The sequence below is a fragment of the Candida metapsilosis genome (genome assembly GCF_017655625.1).
Source record: "Candida metapsilosis strain BP57 chromosome Unknown scaffold5, whole genome shotgun sequence".
Taxonomy (NCBI): domain Eukaryota; kingdom Fungi; phylum Ascomycota; class Pichiomycetes; order Serinales; family Debaryomycetaceae; genus Lodderomyces; species Lodderomyces metapsilosis.
This window is the reverse complement of record NW_027138163.1, coordinates 610,400-628,020: the sequence shown is the minus strand read 5'-3', so window position 1 is coordinate 628,020 and position 17,621 is coordinate 610,400. Positions and strand designations below refer to the sequence as shown.

General features: G+C 37.3%; 7 protein-coding genes across 7 annotated transcripts; 5 read left to right on the top strand and 2 right to left on the bottom strand. All coding sequences in view use genetic code 12, as the record gives it.

Moving 5' to 3' along the window:
- Window positions 1-198: 198 nt before the first annotated feature.
- BUB3 (Bub3p) lies at window positions 199-1,326 on the top strand (the record flags this gene model as incomplete). The annotated part of the gene is made up of 1 exon (XM_067693035.1): window positions 199-1,326. One exon carries the CDS (start codon window positions 199-201, stop codon window positions 1,324-1,326), a length of 1,128 nt encoding a protein of 375 aa, XP_067547596.1.
- A 200-nt stretch (window positions 1,327-1,526) lies between these two features.
- RMS1 (ribosomal lysine N-methyltransferase) lies at window positions 1,527-3,419 on the top strand (the record flags this gene model as incomplete). The annotated part of the gene is made up of 1 exon (XM_067693034.1): window positions 1,527-3,419. One exon carries the CDS (start codon window positions 1,527-1,529, stop codon window positions 3,417-3,419), a length of 1,893 nt encoding a protein of 630 aa, XP_067547595.1.
- A 125-nt stretch (window positions 3,420-3,544) lies between these two features.
- On the bottom strand, window positions 3,545-6,706 carry I9W82_004006 (uncharacterized protein; the record flags this gene model as incomplete). The annotated part of the gene is made up of 1 exon (XM_067693033.1): window positions 3,545-6,706. One exon carries the CDS (start codon window positions 6,704-6,706, stop codon window positions 3,545-3,547), a length of 3,162 nt encoding a protein of 1,053 aa, XP_067547594.1.
- A 1,038-nt stretch (window positions 6,707-7,744) lies between these two features.
- Window positions 7,745-9,004, top strand: CAM1-1 (Cam1-1p; the record flags this gene model as incomplete). The annotated part of the gene is made up of 1 exon (XM_067693032.1): window positions 7,745-9,004. The coding sequence occupies one exon, from the start codon at window positions 7,745-7,747 to the stop codon at window positions 9,002-9,004; it is 1,260 nt and encodes a 419-aa protein (XP_067547593.1).
- Window positions 9,005-9,627: 623 nt separating this feature from the next.
- I9W82_004004 (uncharacterized protein) lies at window positions 9,628-11,394 on the bottom strand (the record flags this gene model as incomplete). The annotated part of the gene is made up of 1 exon (XM_067693031.1): window positions 9,628-11,394. The coding sequence occupies one exon, from the start codon at window positions 11,392-11,394 to the stop codon at window positions 9,628-9,630; it is 1,767 nt and encodes a 588-aa protein (XP_067547592.1).
- Window positions 11,395-12,417: 1,023 nt separating this feature from the next.
- Window positions 12,418-14,547, top strand: I9W82_004003 (uncharacterized protein; the record flags this gene model as incomplete). Its single annotated transcript, XM_067693030.1, has 1 exon — window positions 12,418-14,547. The coding sequence occupies one exon, from the start codon at window positions 12,418-12,420 to the stop codon at window positions 14,545-14,547; it is 2,130 nt and encodes a 709-aa protein (XP_067547591.1).
- Window positions 14,548-16,233: 1,686 nt separating this feature from the next.
- I9W82_004002 (uncharacterized protein) lies at window positions 16,234-17,466 on the top strand (the record flags this gene model as incomplete). The annotated part of the gene is made up of 1 exon (XM_067693029.1): window positions 16,234-17,466. One exon carries the CDS (start codon window positions 16,234-16,236, stop codon window positions 17,464-17,466), a length of 1,233 nt encoding a protein of 410 aa, XP_067547590.1.
- Between the last annotated feature and the right edge of the window lie 155 nt (window positions 17,467-17,621).

Sequence of the window (17,621 nt, the reverse complement as noted above, 5' to 3'; positions counted from 1 at the left end):
TTTGTTATTGTTTTGCCTAATTAGGAAAACATATATCACTATGTCGTAAACTTTAGTCTACGACACTGTTTGCGACAAAGGAAAAAAAAAAACGTGCGATTTTTTCCGTTTTGTTACTCATGCGGAAAACCACTAAAGAAATGACCCCAATTACACAACTATCTTTCTAATAACCAATTGCATAACCACCCGGCAAATATGGATTCAAATACTGATTTCATTGAATTGACAACTACGAGAAAAAACCTAGATCAAATATCAGATATAAAGTTTTCCAAAAACAATCAATATCAATTATTAATTGGAACTTGGGGAAGTAATTTACTTTTATACGATTGTCGTTCATTTACAAAATACCCTCATGAACCATTACCAAGTGATCCAATTTGTGAATTGAGTATTACTGATACTCCCTTGAGTATTCTATATCCAGGGAATAGCAACACCAATAGTCAAGCTCCACCAATTGTGGGATTATTAGACGGTTCAATACGGCAAGTTGATTTTGAAAATGTCAAACTTGGACAGAATATGGGTGAATCGTTTGAAGTAGAAGATATGAGGAATGGTATTAACCACTTGTGTCAAGGGGCAAACAATAGCGTCATTGCCAGTTCATTTAAAGGTAGTTTGCAAGTGCTAGACCAAAGATTGCAGAAACCTTTACATAGTTGGAAAAATGAGAGAAAGGTGTTGACCATGGAGTCGACTGACAAGTATTTGATTCTTGGATTGGCAGGGAATATTGTTGAATTGTATGATTTGAGTACGTTGGGAACGTCATCAACACCAACTCCAGTTGAAACCAGAGAAGTGGGCCTAAAGTACCAAGTCACTGATATCAAAGCATCTCCTGATCAAAATGCCATTGCAATGTCCTCGATTGATGGTAGAGTCTCCATTGAATACCTTGACTTGCCACCTGAAGCACAACAGGAAAAGAATTTTGTATTCAAGAGTCATCGACATTTCGACAAAGAGTCAGGTACTGACTTGGTCTATCCCATAAACTCACTAACGTTTAGAAAAAGCGTCAATCGAAGTAATCTACTATTTACTGCAGGTTCAGACGGATATCTTTGTTTATGGGATATAAACAAGAGGAAGAGATTGAAGCAATATCCTAAATTCCAAACTTTTGAAGTTGATGGATTGCCTCTGGAAGAAAGTACTACTGAGAGTATTGCCAAAATTGATATTAGTCATACTGATGATTTGATAGCAGTGGCTACTAGCGATGACAATTACAAGAGAAGACGGAGATTATCCGAAAGTGAAAACTCTAAATTACCCAGTCGCGTGTATATCAAACATTTAAGGGATTAGAATGAGCAAAAAATCAATTGAAGACTATCTGTGTTTATGTAGGATACGTTACAACAAGTAGGAGTGTAGTTTAAATATTTTAAGATGACTTTGTGCATCGATGTGATGTGTCTGAAAAAAAAAAAGATAACCCATTCTGAAAAGTTTAACAAATTGGGATTTCAGGTCCAGCTTTTGATCCACCATCTACCTTATTTACGATGGCTACAGCGTCCCAGCTAAAAGATCAATTCAATGAATCCACAGCAAGTTATCTCGACTGGTTAAAGTCGCGCAATGTTGACATTTCACCAAAAATCACCATTCATGACTACACATCCATCAACCAAGGACGTGGAGTCATTGCATTACAAGATATCAAAGAAGGAGAAGTACTAGCCACCATCCCCAAATCTGCATTAATCAATGTTAAACAAAATCTCCTAGTTACAAACTTCCCCAATTTGAAGCATTATTTAATGAGACTTTCTCATTGGGATGCATTGATCATTATACTTCTCTATGAGTTTCGCCACAGAGAACAAAGTCACTGGTTGGAGTATATTAATGTGTTACCGCAACTGGGGTTCAATCAGTTGATGTTTTGGAGTACAAACGAGTTGAATTTGTTACAACCTAGTTGTGTATTGGATAGAGTTGGACAAGAAGCTGCTGATGAAATGTACCACAAGATGTTGGAAACTGTTGAGGATTTGAAAATTGATGGATTTGAGAATGTTTCATTTGAGGAGTATAATGTAGTTGCTACGATTATTATGTCGTATTCGTTCGACGTTGAGTTGACGAAACAAGAAACTAAAGAAGTGAGAGATCAGCTTGGGGTTGTTGATGATGATGGTGACGGAGTTGACGATGAAGAAGGAGAAGATGTTGATGGCGGTGACGGTGATGGTTATGGAGAGGAGGTGCCTGAGTTGGTTCATCATGAGCATGATGGAGCACATAATGGAACTGCTGAGGTAAAGTCATTACTTGAAAGAAACGGAATTCCCCTTGATGAAGACGAGGAGCCAATCTTACATGGAGAAGTTGAAGAATCTGAGCAGGAGGAGGGAGATGAAGATGAAGCGGATGAAGAGCATAAGGAAGATGAAGGCGAAGAAGATGATGATGAAGAAGAAAGTGACGATGAGGCAGGTTCAGGATCCCCGGAAATCCTTTCTGACGGATACATAAAATCAATGGTTCCATTAGCAGACACACTAAACGCCGACACGACTTATAACAACGCCATAATCAACTACGAAGCAGATAGTCTTGTCATAACCAGCATCAAACAAATTGCGAAAGGTGATCAAATTTACAACACATACTCCAACCACCCTAATGGAGAAATTTTACGTCGATATGGATACATTGAATCACATGGCTCCAAGGGAGATTTCGGCGAGGTTCCAATATCGATAATTTATCAATTCTTCATTGAGCGGTATGTCATTGATGAGATTGAATTGAGTCATTTGCTTCAGGTGATAGGTGAAGTATCCTTTATAGAACAGCAGGAAGCTATGGAGGAGGATAACGAAGAAGAAGATGGTGGATTTGAACTCGTTTTGGATTCTTATGATTGTTTCTGTACTGGGGAAGTGACTATCGAATTGGTATTCTTGGTCCAGTTATTAACTACATATCTCACAATACGACAAAATAAAGACGATGCAGAAAAGGAAGAAATTACTCATGATTTAATCAAGCGAGTCTATCATAAAATCTATCAACTCATTGAGTCCAAAAAAGTGACCTCTGATTTAATCAAGAATCTACAGGAAATTTTGCAAATTAGACTAGACCAGTATCCCAACTATGCATCTGAATCGTTAAACAACGAGACAAGTACGACTTCTTCAACTATGACAAGAGACGCAATGGCGAAAATTGTCTTGCAGAGTGAGTTTCATTCGTTAAAGGCGTGCCAGCAAGATTTAAAGAAAACTTTAGAAAAGACCTTGGATTCACCTGTCAAGGTTATTGCTGATGACAAGTTGGTGAGAGCAATTACTAAAGCTGGCGATAAAGGACACATCAAAAGTGAAAAAAGAGGTGGTGATAATGATGAAGGGGGTGTAAAAAGGCCTAAAAAGAGCAAAAAGTAACAACTATTAATCTAATTTTATTTATCGCATATAGATTTCTATTGATAAAAGTTCTAATTGCCATGTAAATCATCAGTTGATGGATTAGTGGTATCCTTTTCTAATGGATCAGTAGTATTCTTTTCTCACGGATCAGATGCAGCATGCTCCGGCAGTTGTCTCAGTTGCTGCTTTTGTTGCTTCTGTTTCACCTCATCTAAAGTCTTTACAATCAAAGGCCGAGGTCGAGATACAACAAAAGCTGGTTCCATGGGTTTTGGCTGTTGCTTATTGACAATATTCCGCAACTTCATTGCAAACGCCAGTGAACTCTTACCTTCCTTGTTATACTCATTATAATTGTTATTACGAGTATAACGATTGTTATAACTGTTCCCAGTGCTACTTGAACAATAAGCCTCATGGAAAATCCCATTAGCCAATTTCCTATTCTCCCACAACTCCTTCACTTCAGGATCAATTTCATCATTGACGAAATACTTTTCGTAAACTTGATCAATTTCCCTTACTCGATAATCATTTTTCAATTTCCGTAATTCCGATTCCTTCATTTGTTGAACAAATGAAGACTGAATGGAATTGGCATCGGATGAGGAGGAGAACGCAGTTGCGGTGGGTGAGTCATGAGAATAGATAATGTCATTTGACATCTCATTATGATTGGCAACAAGTCTCGCTCCACGACCCCTGAAAAGAAACTCTTCTTCGCCGATAGATGACGCAGTGTCATCATTGTTGTTATTAGCTCCACCGTATGAAGGCCAAATTGAATTTGCATGAGACTCATGAGTGAATTGTCGTCTCATTTGGTTAAACGGTGACACAATGGCTTTGTATTCAAATTGTCTTTCAAATTCATCTTGGCTATTGACAACATTGAGTTGCTGAATGACTGGATGGGTATTGAGTCGTGTCTTGTGAATTGATATACAAGTTCTAATCAACCAGTACACCAATTGAGTGATAAATATAAGCACCACAGCAGTGTGTATAAGTAATTGAATATAAGCCACATATGTTTTCACTGCCTCACTGGCATTAACTGAGCCAATGAATGGAATACAAAGAACTGTGCATAAAATTCGAGCCACTGGAAGGACAAAATGTGATGACCACGGTGCAACTGGAACGAAATACGGTTTCAAAGTGAATAAAGCGATTAATTCAGCAACTGATGTAATAATCAAGCACGTTACTTGAGCAACACCGCTGTTTTGAAGTACTCCAATAACAATCGAATTAATAAACATGATTGCAAAATCAAATATGACATAACTGACTCGTTGTGGTTTATACTTGTGATACAAAAAGGACCATATCAAGATGGATTTCAAATTTGTGTACAATCTTGACACCTTTGATGACGTTTTAACTTTCCACTTGCCATAAAATGAAACCAAGTAATTGAATATAAAGAAAAGTACCAAGCCAAGCCAAACTGCAAGTAATATAGATGAAACTGATAAAGTCCCATTAGAAATGGTTAAATAATTGTTGCCATGATGTTTTTGCAGTGTGTCGGTGTTGTTGAATATTGATTCAGAACTATACAGCCCCAATACGCTCTTACTCGGGTCCTGCCAAGTAGATGACGTAGTTGCTATCGCTGAACTTGTATTTGATTCGTCTCTTTTGCCAAATATGGTGCCACTCGTGGCAGTTTCATTGCCAAATTGCAAGTAGTTACCCCATGGGGAGGCAAACGTTTCTCCAAAGGAAAACAATTTGTGAGGAATTCGTAATTCATTATATGACGTGGTGAATGATAATGCGCCAACTTTCAAATCATGGTAGTCTGAAAATGACCGATGCTTGCCATTCAAGTCAGTAGCTGCAAGAAACATAAACAACGTCAAGACAAGGTACGGCATGGCAAAGATTGATAACCAATTTTGTAGAATTTGCCCCACTACCAAGTACAAATTCTTTCTTGAAAAAAATACAAATGCTGAGGGGTTTTTCACTAGGGATTTATGATAATGCAGTTCCAACGCTCCATCGAGGTATCGTTTAAGGAACATCAATACTTGTCTCACAACAATTGATAAACAAATAACCATCCCCAAATCTGCCATAAAGTTGGGCCATGTATCTTTTATACGTGCTCGTGAATTATATTGTGTTAAGCTGGATAATCCTCCAGTTGAAAGAGTTATGTAAACCCCATCATCTGATTGTAACATATGACCAAATGGATTGTCTTGGACAAGAATAAAGTCAATCAACGCACACCAGGAAATTTGCCCAATCATGGGTTGATAAAATCCGGGATATTGTAAGTCCAACCCACCAAGGAAAAATGCATATTGAAGATAGGTTATGATTCCTGACAAACTTGCATCCCCTTGCTTTAAAAGTTTGGCATTGCATATGGTAGACGCTTTGAAAAGGTATGGATTAGTGGACTCTTGATACGAAGAACATGCCATCGTAAAGACGTTGACAAAGACGGTAATTACCAAAAGGGACAAGACTCCAGCATTTATAACTGCATCGATAAAGTCCGGCTGTATCAATGTAATGTAGGATTTGCTGCATGCGAGAACATCTTGGGAGTAGTTGTTGTCGTAAACGGTAAAATGGACTTGATAGGATCCTAGTCGATGGAAATGTTGGCTAATATCAACGTCATATAGAAGCAAAATTGAATCGTTATAGTATAAGGGGCATTGTACTAGTGCACCAGTGGAATTTGAAAATAATTGGGAAATGGTTAAATTGGAAGATCCTAAAGTGGTGTCATTGAAATGTCCAATCAATGAATTGTTGCTATAGGTACTTTGTGTGTGTATTCGTGGTATTATACCTTTATGTTGTGAAGTTGTGTTGTGAGTCAGATTGCTTAAAGTTGTATTGTGACTTGGATAAATTGATGTTGTATTAGAAGTGTGATTGCTTGAATTGTTCTCAAATCTTGGTCCTTTTCTATACTCAACAGTATCTTTAACTGCTACAAAGTCGCAAAAGTGTTTCGTTTCATCGATAATTTGTCGTCCCATATAGCTTACTTTAACTCTTAGTTTGGTGTAGAACCCTGTTGTTGAATTTAAATCTGTAAAAGCTGGACTTGTGTCACTGTTATTACCAAAGTAGTTGATCACTTGAGAATTTATTAAAAACCTCAATTTCTTTTCAGGTTGATCCACAGCAACGTCAGTAATAAACGGTCGTAAATTGAACACTGCATCGTTTAAGTCACAAATCTGACTATCAACAAAGGTAGATAGTGTGAGTTGTGTGAAGTAGATGAACACGATAGCAAGTAGTAGGTGCAAACGACGACCCATGATGATAATGATGATGATGTACTACCTTCCTCCTCTCTTTTGTGCTGCAATGTTCTTGTAGTTTAAGACTCTTAATGTGGATAAGTATGTGTTAGATTGCCAGCCTGTGTGTTTGTAGTTTGTCATGCATCTAGCAGGGTTCACACTATACCTCTCCTTCTGGAGGCAAAAAAAAAAAAAAAAAAGAAATGAATGACTTTTGTTGGGTCAGTGTGTGTGTGTGGTATTATGGTTGATGCCAGTATTAGTTGGCTATGATAAGGTTGCAGTTGCAGTTGGGTACTATAGTTATAAAGGGTTTCTTTTACCTCTCCTCTGAAGTTAATCTGTGTCTGTGTGTGTGTGTGTTAATTGTGTTGTAAAAATATGAAAAGTTAGAGAGAACTGAGAGAGAGACAGACAGAAGAAGATGTGTAAAATAGTACTGCATACAAACATATTATTTTATTTTAATTTTTTTTGTTCTTTTCTCTCGTATCTCAAATGTACTGCACATAATAACAAATTGCTCCTCTGTCCCCCCTTTTTCTAATATATATACCCCTGTTTTCTTTATCAAAAGCATCTCACACTTTCATCAAACAGGAGAGAAGAAGTCATATACCTTATCTCATGTATACTACAACAGTAATATATGTGACTGCATTTCAACAATCTAAACCAGTATAGTAAGTGGATCTATCGTGTATCAACCGTAAACAAATACTAGAAAAACAAAAACAGACAAGTGAGGGCCAATGGAACCCTTATGAGCCGAACTTCTATCTATCATAAAAGTTATGGATGATATTTATATTTTCGAAGTGCTATATAGTGATGTTTCTGTTGGGTGCAAAAAGAAAAAAAAAGAAAAAAAGTTTATTCTCCGAACAATACAGACGTCAGAAGACCAAAAACACAAAAGCAACCAGTAAGAAGAAGAGCATATAAAGAGAGAAAAAAAATTTTCACACGTGGTTATTTCATAACTTTCCCAATTGTCACTCACTTTTAACTTAATCCACCTTTCAAGTTAATATCACTGCATTCAAGCCAGTCATGTCTCAAGGTACTTTATATATTATGGAAAAATCTCCAAGATCTTTCATCTTGGCAGATCTCGTTAAACACTACAAATTAGACATCAAAGTCACCACCGAGAAAGATGCCGCTTACAATGCTAAATTCCCATTAGGCAAAACCCCAGCCTTTATTGGACCAAAGGGATATGCTTTAACTGAAACCATTGCTATTGCCAGCTACTTGTTCTCATTGGTTCCAAAAGACCAATTGGGTGGTATCTTGGGTAAGAATGGTCAACAATATGCTGCTATTGTCAAATACCTTTCCTTGTTTAACCAAGAATGGATTGATGCCGTTGTCCCTGGATTCAAAATGGCCACTGGTGCATTACCATTCAACAAGAAGATCAATGATGAAAACTTGGTCAAGTTGAACGTTTTGGGAAACCTTTTAGAAACTAGATTGGCTGATTTCACTTACTTGGTTGGTGAAAGATTAACTTATGCTGATTTGTTTGTCGCTGCTGCTTTGACTCTTGGCTTATCTACCATCCTTGGTGCTCCATTTTTCAAAAAGTTCCCAAATGTCGCTAGATGGTTCAATACTGTTGCTAAAGCTTCTTTCTGGGGTGGTAGATTTGATTCTTACAAGCCAGCTGATCCACCATTAGCTTTCACTCCACCAAAGAAGGAAAAGAAGGAAAAAGCTCCTGCTGCTGCTGCTGCTGCTGCTGCTCCAGCTAAGAAAGAAGCTTCTGCTCCAAAGGCTGCTGCTTCTGAAGAGCCAGCTCAATCTGCTCCAAAACCAAAACATCCATTGGAAGCCTTAGGTAAGCCAAAAGCTCCATTAGATGAATGGAAGAGAACTTACTCCAACGAAGAAACCAGAGAAGTTGCCATTCCATGGTTCTGGAAAAACCAATACGACCCAGAAGAATGGTCATTATGGAAAGTCGACTACAAATATAATGATGAATTGACTTTAACTTTCATGTCAAACAACTTGGTTGGTGGATTCTTCAACAGATTGTCAGCATCCACTAAATACATGTTTGGATGTATGGTTGTTTATGGAGAAAACAACAACAATGGTATCACTGGTGCTTTCTTGGTCAGAGGTCAAGATCATGTCCCAGCTTTTGATGTTGCTCCAGATTGGGAATCTTATGAATTCACCAAATTGGATGCTTCAAAAGAAGAAGATAAAAAGTTCTTTGATAATATGTTGGCTTGGGATGAACCAGTTGTTATCAATGGTGAAAAGAGAGAAATCTCCGATGGTAAAGTTTTCAAATAGATCTCTACAGTTTAGATTGATTTAAAATATAAAAAAGTTCCATCTTAATTGAGTGTGCTTTGTTATTATATACAAGTAGAAATACCCATTCTCCATTGAGGACACCCCATTACACCAAAAAGGGACCAAGTAATCAAGTAATCACTCACGATCTTTCCTTCTCTTTTGCTCTTAATCATTAACTTTCCCCCTCAACTTAGGATATAGTCTCGACGCATGATAATTAATCGTACTAATCTGCTCCTTCTCCGGCTTGAAAGTCTCCATACATTTCTTCAAATCCTTTTCAAATCCATTACAGACGGCATTTCCTTCACCATTGGATGCCCAACAATTTAATAAACTTGACATAAATACAAAACATTGGTTGGTTGATTTGCTCAAGATCGGACGACGCACTTTGAGACGGGGTAGTGGTGGGAGGTTCTTTGGTGGAGGGCCCACTTTCTTATATGGCATTGTGTGGGTAGTATGGATGAAGGGTAACACAACTGTATTTGAGGTTTGAGTGAAAATTTGAAAGAGAAAAGAGAGAAAAAAAAAAAAAAATTGTTAGGCTTTTAAAAAGGACGTGCACTAAAACTCAAAAAGAATGTACTGATATAAAAACGCAATGTATATATTTACTCCAACAAGTCTTCTCCAATTACAGCATAATCAACACTAGTAGACGATTTACGCAAGTTCTTATTATGTCGGGCTGTGGAAGCAGTAGTAGCAGTATTACTTGGCTTCTTCAGTATCCAATAAATACGTTTGAATGGAGATTTAGCAAATGGTGAATAAATCACAGCTTGCTTGTTTTGAAAATTTGTCTTTAACAAAGGTAACTGAATAGATGATGAGATAGTAGCAGCTGCTGATGATGCATTGAGTGAGTTTTTAGTAGTTTTGAAATACCTCCATAATCTAAATTTAATAACGTGACCAATATTCTTGATTATATTCTTCATAAACTTTTGCGTATCTCTAGCTCGATCGTACTTGATCTTGAATAAGATTTCAATCTTGTCTTCAATATTGATCAAGAATAATTTGAATAAATGATTAATCAATAATCGCTCCCGTCTTTTGGTTAATGGAAGCATGAAATATACTGGAAGTATGCTGAAACTTTTCCAAATATAAATTGTTCCTCGTAATTCTTCCTTTATGGCACATAGAATATATTGATTTGATTTGATATAGTCATTATTAGTATCACTACTCATTAGATGAGCATTTGAACTTTCAACTGTGGTTCTGATTTCTTCTAGTAATGACTTCTTCATCACTCGAATCTCCTGTTCAATACGATTGGTAATTTGATGGTTATTCAACTTCAACCGATTGTAGTCCTCAGTGTCATCAATTTGAATATTGTATCTAGGTAATCCCAATCTACTAGTTAAGTAAGCATGAGTTGCTTGTTGAGCGGGTGACTTTGCACTTGGAGAATAAATACCACCACTTCCTCCACCACCACCAGAATAGTTCTTATTCTCATAATCATACAATTCCTTCAATGGAGTAACAAATGTAGGGTCGATATTTATACATCCATCTTTCTCCATAAAATTCAAATCAAATTTCTTGAGGTTGATTTTAGAATCGAAAACAGGTAAATCTTGAACGAGTTCTCTTGGCAACACAGTCTTTTTCTCCATTGTATTTGGTCTCAATGGCATTCCAATTAAACTTCGATCAAATCCAACCACATTATAAGGATGTTTAAATTTATCATTCACATATTCATGAATCATACTTTCAGGATTAAATTTCTCCGACTCATTACGTCTCAACATCTTGAATTTTGAATTTATTCCTCTTATATATTGACCCAACTTCATTAAATCATTTTCATAATCATAAAAATAGCGTTTAAGGAATTTCTCATGTAATGCTGGATTTGAATCTAGTTTTTGTAATTCATTGTAAATCTCTTCAACACGTTTCATATCTTCGGGATTTAAAGCATCAATTTGATCAGGTAGGTTGCGTAATATCCGTTTGGAATCAATATAATTTGGATTGTGGAATGACATAAATGGCTTATCTCCGTCTAATCCCATTTGAAAGAGAAACTCTTGTTTGCTCAAGACTGCATAACTTTCAAACTCATCTATTTGGTTCATCGGTAGTGTAGATGACAGATTAATATCGTCATCTTCTTCTTCTTCTTCTGCACCTTCGTCAACTTCTTGTTTTTTTGCATTTTTCTTATTCTTGTTCTGTTTCTCGTCAACTGGTTGTATATCACCCTTTTGAAACTGATCAGCCAAGTTTTTTAGTACTTTTTCATCCTTGTAGGATATGCAAGATGGATGAAAGCAACGTCTTGACGAATGATGTTGATAAAGCAGTAGTAGCCTTGTGGTTTTGAAATGTGATGATGAAAATAACCTCAACATGATTAAAGCTGTATAGTGGAGAAGATGCCGCTGTGGTAGATGATATGTAGTTTTATGAATATATATATATATTAGTCTATTGGTTAAATAAACGCGTATAAAGCGTGTTGATGATGATGAGTGTGGTCTGTTTAAATACTGTTTGGTGTTGTCTGATAAGAAAAAATATTGAGTGTGAATGACAAATATTGATTGGAAGACGACGAAGAAGAGTAAAAATCAGATGTTTTATATACAGGAATATATACAAAGAAATTAGACTGAACTCCTTATATAAAATTACCGCTTTCTCTTCTTCATTTGTAAAAACTATATAGTCTTGAGCAGTTCGGATGTCATATATACTTACTCTGTGTGTCGTTTTTTCTTTCTCTCTCTAACTCTGTTGCTCTCTATCTCTCTCTCCTTTGCCCTGCTACATTTATATTGCGAAAGTCGGACAGTTACAAAACAAAATGATTTCAAACTGTGGCACAGCACACGTATCAGACAATTTCAAATCACCTGATTACTCATTCCCTTTTATCTTATCATTTAAGATTATACAACCAGGACTAAGTAACCTTTTGATGCTAAACAAATGAAGTTTGTTTTACTTGCTGTCAATGATAAGAAAGCAACGTAATAATTCTGTTGGTATATATAAAACCTATCACGTGTAATTCACGTGCGAGAGGGAGTGTTAGTTTTTTTCACAGAGGTGAACTAGATACTAATACAGACTTAAAAAATGAGTTCATTATTTGTATAGATACAGAATATTTGTTACTTCTTCTTGAATGACTTTGTTTGTATAATATATTATTATTATTATTATTATTATTATTAAAGAGGAATAGAGAGAGAGGGAGAGAAAAGATCAGAGTGGTTTGGCTAATGAAAATGAAAAAAAATTGTTCTCCTTGTCTCTCTCTCTCTCTCCATTTTTCACTTTGCAACACACAAACCACTTGATACACGTATTCAACACTTTCTCCTTTGACTAGTATTCCAACTACTTCCTTTATACCCACAAATTTGAATATGTCTGAAGTTGCAGAACCTAATGCTCCTGTCCCAGAGCCAATTGATTCCACGCCCACTAATGAAGCTGTTGCTGATCCACCAACTAAGGTAAAAGAAGATACACCAGTGACCTCAAACACCAAAGATGCTAATGGAAAACATGCTGAAGATGCTGATGACCGTGCTTCTACAGAGACTGCTGAAGATGTTCCTATGGAAGTAGATGCCAAAGCTGCTGCAGAAGCTGCTGTTGATGCTGATGCAGAAAGGGATGGAGTTGATGCCAGTAGTATCCCCTACGATGACTATTTTAAGATGTATACACTTGCAAAAAACATCATTGATGAAGAATTTGAAGCAGCATACAAGGATGTAGCTGTTCCTACAACCAATAATTTCCAGGAATTGAAAGCATTTGTTGATGTTGGTCTCGATCACTTTGCTGGAGCTGATGCTTATTTTCTTGATAAAGATTCTTTTGACTTTGGGCTGGATGTTAATAACTTCCCCCCTTCAAGAACTGTTGCTGAATATGAGTTGTTTTTCCGTGTCTTGGATGTTTGCTTTATTAACAAATTAAAGAGAGCAAAATTGCTTCCTAAATTGACAGAAAGATTGAAAATTCATTTCAAGGTGAAAAGTCTCAATGTCAGCATGACTCATGTTGTTCCTTATTTACGTGGAAGGGACCCTGTCACCATTATGACTGAAATAGATGATAAATTGGCTCAGTTTTGGTCTGATTTCGACCAAAAACCAAGTGCAAGGCATGTAATTGATGTCATGATCAAAGAAAAGACTCGTTTAGACCAGAGTCAAGACGAAGTTGATGAGTTTTTGAAAACCCTTCCATTTGAGTACAAAATGTTTTACAGAGTTTTGGAAACTTATAAGGAACCATTGAAAAGGTATGTCCACTTACTCGCCAATGAATACCTCAAGTGGGTTAAATATAAAAAGGGGTATAATTTGATTGGATATGAGAAAGTCAAGACTAAAGTTGATTTCCCTGATAAACAATTCCCTCAATCAACTTTCGGGGTTAATAAGCTTGATATATCCCAAGTCTTTGCGTCAACTGGTGAATCTTTCAAGTCACAATATGAGGAAATGTATAAACTGTTTAAAGAGGCTCAAAAAAACCAGCGTCATTATAACAACTACAATGGTCATCAGCAGTCGAACTCTGGAGGTAGAGGTGGAAGAGGTTCAGACAGAGGCGGCCGCGGTGGAGCTAGAGGCTCAGACAGAGGTGGTCGTGGTGGAGCTAGAGGCTCAGACAGAGGTGGTCGTGGTGGAGGTAGGGGTGGTGCCTTATTTTCTGGTTCAGGACAAAACAACAACAACAACAACAACAATAGAGGCAATAACAGTTACCGCAATGATGCTCCTAGTGATGAGTATAAACCAGAAGAAACTCGTAAGAGAGTTAGAGATGAAACTGTTCCACCTCCGCCACCACCTGTTGCCAAAAGAGCCAACATTAATCCTGAGCGTGTTTCATTGGTTGCTAGTCCAAGTGCACCTGCTGCTGCTGCTGCTTCTGGAGACGTGGATGGGTTCCTTAATAATATGGGTATCACAGCTGATGGTACCATCGACTCAAGTGTCAGAGCACAGGCTGGAACTGCTCAAGCTAACAGTCCACCAGCGGGTGGTGGATTTGGTAGGACATTACCTAAAGAAGCTGCTGCTATTCCACACCCACCTCCACCAGCACATAGAGCAGGTGGTGGAAGAGACAGGAGAGATAGTAATGCTAGTGCTCAATCACCCCACCAAGGAGGTCAAAGAAATTCTCAATACGGATCTCAACAAGAGTTTCACAATTCTTATAGAGATAGTAGAAGAGACTCTGGTGGAGACAGAGGTGGTTACTCAGAGCGTGGTGGTGATCGTGGTGGTTACTCCGAACGCGGTGGTGACCGTGGTAGTTACTCAGAGCGAGGTGGTGACCGTGGTAGTTACTCCGAACGCGGTGGTGACCGTGGTAGTTACTCCGAACGCGGTGGTGACCGTGGCGGCTACTCTGATCGTGGTGGCAACTCCAATCGTGGTGGGTCCTACCATGGAGGTAATCAAAACCGTGGTGGTTCAGGAAGAGGAGGTGGTAATTCAAGAGGTGGAAGAGGCGGCCGTCACTACTAAGCTCTGTCCCTCGATTGTGAAGTTATCACGTATGAAGAGTTTCCCTTCTTTTGTTTACTGAGATTTTGTTTTTGTTTTTGCGAATTCAATCAGGATGATACAAGTTGTTTGTTTGATTCCCAAATGGTGTGTTTTTAATTCTTTCTCCCTCGATAAGATGACATTTGGTGGTTACAAAGTGTGAGAATTTTGTAATCATCATTGTTGTTTGCGATAAAGTCTTGTTTGTTGTTTTTACGAAATGTATACAGTTGATTTGCAACTGTATATATTTGTGCAACTAAAACATTACAGCAATGAGAGGAAGTCAAAGCCGTATGGTTTTTATTTTTTTGGTTGTTTGACATGCGTTCATCTTTGTATCCTCGTGTCTAGAATATTAAATATTTTTGATAAATTGTTTTGCTAGTGATACAAACTTTATCTGACACTGAGGGAATTAGGACAAAGGTAAGAAGTGAGACCGTGCTATCTCCTTTCTGAACCTGTTTTCTTTCTTTTTCTAATATCTTTAGTTTACTTTCGCAAACTAGTTTTCATGTACGAAATGATGGAAAACGACCAAAAGTTTTCAAGGGCATTTACCTCTGAGGCGCAGACCCAACAGTTCGTGCGTGGTTCTGTAATGCAAGTCGTACATGTAAGTACGCGGCTACGACACACACCATTGATTCATTGACCCTTATTGTCATATGATTTAGATGCATGAATTAGAAAAAAAGGGAGACGTGTCGTACACGAGTCTCCTATTTTTTTTGCAACCACTGTTCAAGTGGTGAGATACTACTAACCATTCACTACAGGATTATGCTACACTAGTGGCAATAAAATTAGTGACAAAACACTGGTTTTGCTTAGTGTATATGTTCTTTGTATAGAAATAATACAAAGACGAGGAAATGATGCTTGTGGGAACACGTAAGAAGGACTTTGGTCTTATGATGTAATTGTTTCCCTTGACTATTCTATTTATAGAGAACTTTCTCTTCTCACTTGCGTCTCAATCCAGCTGATGAGTGAATGGTTGTTGCTATTATGTAGTACAAAATCAAAAAAATAAAAATTTCAAACTTTGCTATGAATTTCAAACAATGACAATAGAGTAGAGTGAAACGGGTGTTAGTTGATTGCTTCGCTTATACAATGACAGTAAAAGAGATAGAGGTCAATTGCAGAAGGAAAGTAGAATATAGGTCATGATGATTTTTTTTTCTCGAGGAGAGGGGAGTGAGGCATTGTATTAAAGTTAAGGTTATTTCCATTTAGAGTAAGAAGCATGTGATTTTTAAAAGCAAGCCACAGTTATATCTTGACGAGGTCTCGATGGACTACTAATAACGTGGATGATTGTGAAATCGTGTAGAAGTGTGTATGGCTTTGTTTCATCACTCATCGTGTGATGACGTATTGTAAGTATATTATATTGTATTAAGTGTCGTGTGTTACTTTAAGTTTACTCTGTAGTTATGTGTGTCGTTTATAAGATTGCTATTAGACTCATACGCTACCAATTGTGTTTTAATTAAAATTTTATAAAACTGTGTCCCCCTCCCCTTCCGACGTTAATTTTCTTTAAATTTTTTTTTTTTTAATTCCAATTGCCATTACCAGTTCTTTCTGAAAAAAAGGGATATATATAACCAAATATCAATTGATTAAAATCAAAACAGTTTCCTTATATAAAAAATGTCATCATCCTCATCAAAGAACCAATTTTCAGGTGCAGTTCCTGATTTTGATGATTCAAAATGGTCCAATTCCGCAAACATTTCATCATATGATCAATTCAATTCTTCTTCTTCCACCACTCATGACTCACACCCTGCTCATGGTGTACAAGGATCTCATGGTGCTCAACAGTTTGAATCTGCTATTCCTACTGGTACAAAGATTCCACCACCAATTGGTGAATCAAGTTCAAACTATTCTAGTGGTCCAACTCCTTCAAAGAATGAATTGCATCAAGGTGCTACTTCTGGTAATCACTACAGCAACAGCAACAACAATAACAGTTCAACCACCTCATCTCATGCTGCTTATGGTGGATCTGGTTCAAGTGCTGCTGCTGCTGGTGGATACTCTGGATCCGGGTCTTCCTCATTTGGAAACTCTGATGCTGCTAAAACTGCTACATCTGCATTGAGATCCGATGCTGATCCAAACCACCCAATTCACGAAGCTGAAGATTTTTTGACCGAATTGTTGACTTGGAAGAACCCAGTTTACACTGGTAAAGTTCTTGGATTGATCCTTGGTGGATTAATCCTTTTCAAATCAATTGATTTGGTTCGTATCTTTTTCAAGCTTTCTTACATTACATTGTTATTTTCCGCTGGTGCTGAATACATTGGTAAAGTTTTCACTGGTCAAGGATTTGTTTCTAATTTTTACAAGAATTATTCAACTTCATTTGCTAAACCAATCAATAAGCATCTTTTACCTTTGATTGGTGAATTGAATGTTGCTATTGAACACCATTTGAATTATATTGTGTATGCCAGAAATGTTGAAACTACTTTGAAATTTGCTGGTATTTCATATATTTTCTATCAATTGACTTCAGTTGTTTCATTATTTGCATTGACTATTATTTCAATTATCTTGTTGTTTGCCATCCCACCAGCTTATCTCGCTAACAAGAAACAAGTTGATGCCTTTGTTGGTAAATACACTGCTTGTTTTAAACAACAAGTTGGTAAAGGTGTTGATCAACTCCATGATGCTTTGAAGCAGACTCCAGTTGGTCCATATTTGCAAAAATTTGCACCAAAGAGAACTGCTGGATCAACTGTTGGTAACTCAAAGGCTACTTCATATGGTACTGATGCTGACACTCATGGTGCTTCCACCTCTTCTTCAACTGCTACTGGAGGTGCTGATTTGAGAGAAAGAAGCACACAAAATGCTGCTTACTATTAAGTTACCTGATGAAGATGTGTGTTTGAAAGTGAGAGGATGTTGGGGGGGGTGGGGGTGCAGTAAAGTATATGATATCTGCTGAAAAGTGATGGTCATAGCTTTACGTAGCCTATATGGTGATAGCAATGTATTTATACTTTTGAATTGAATCTAAT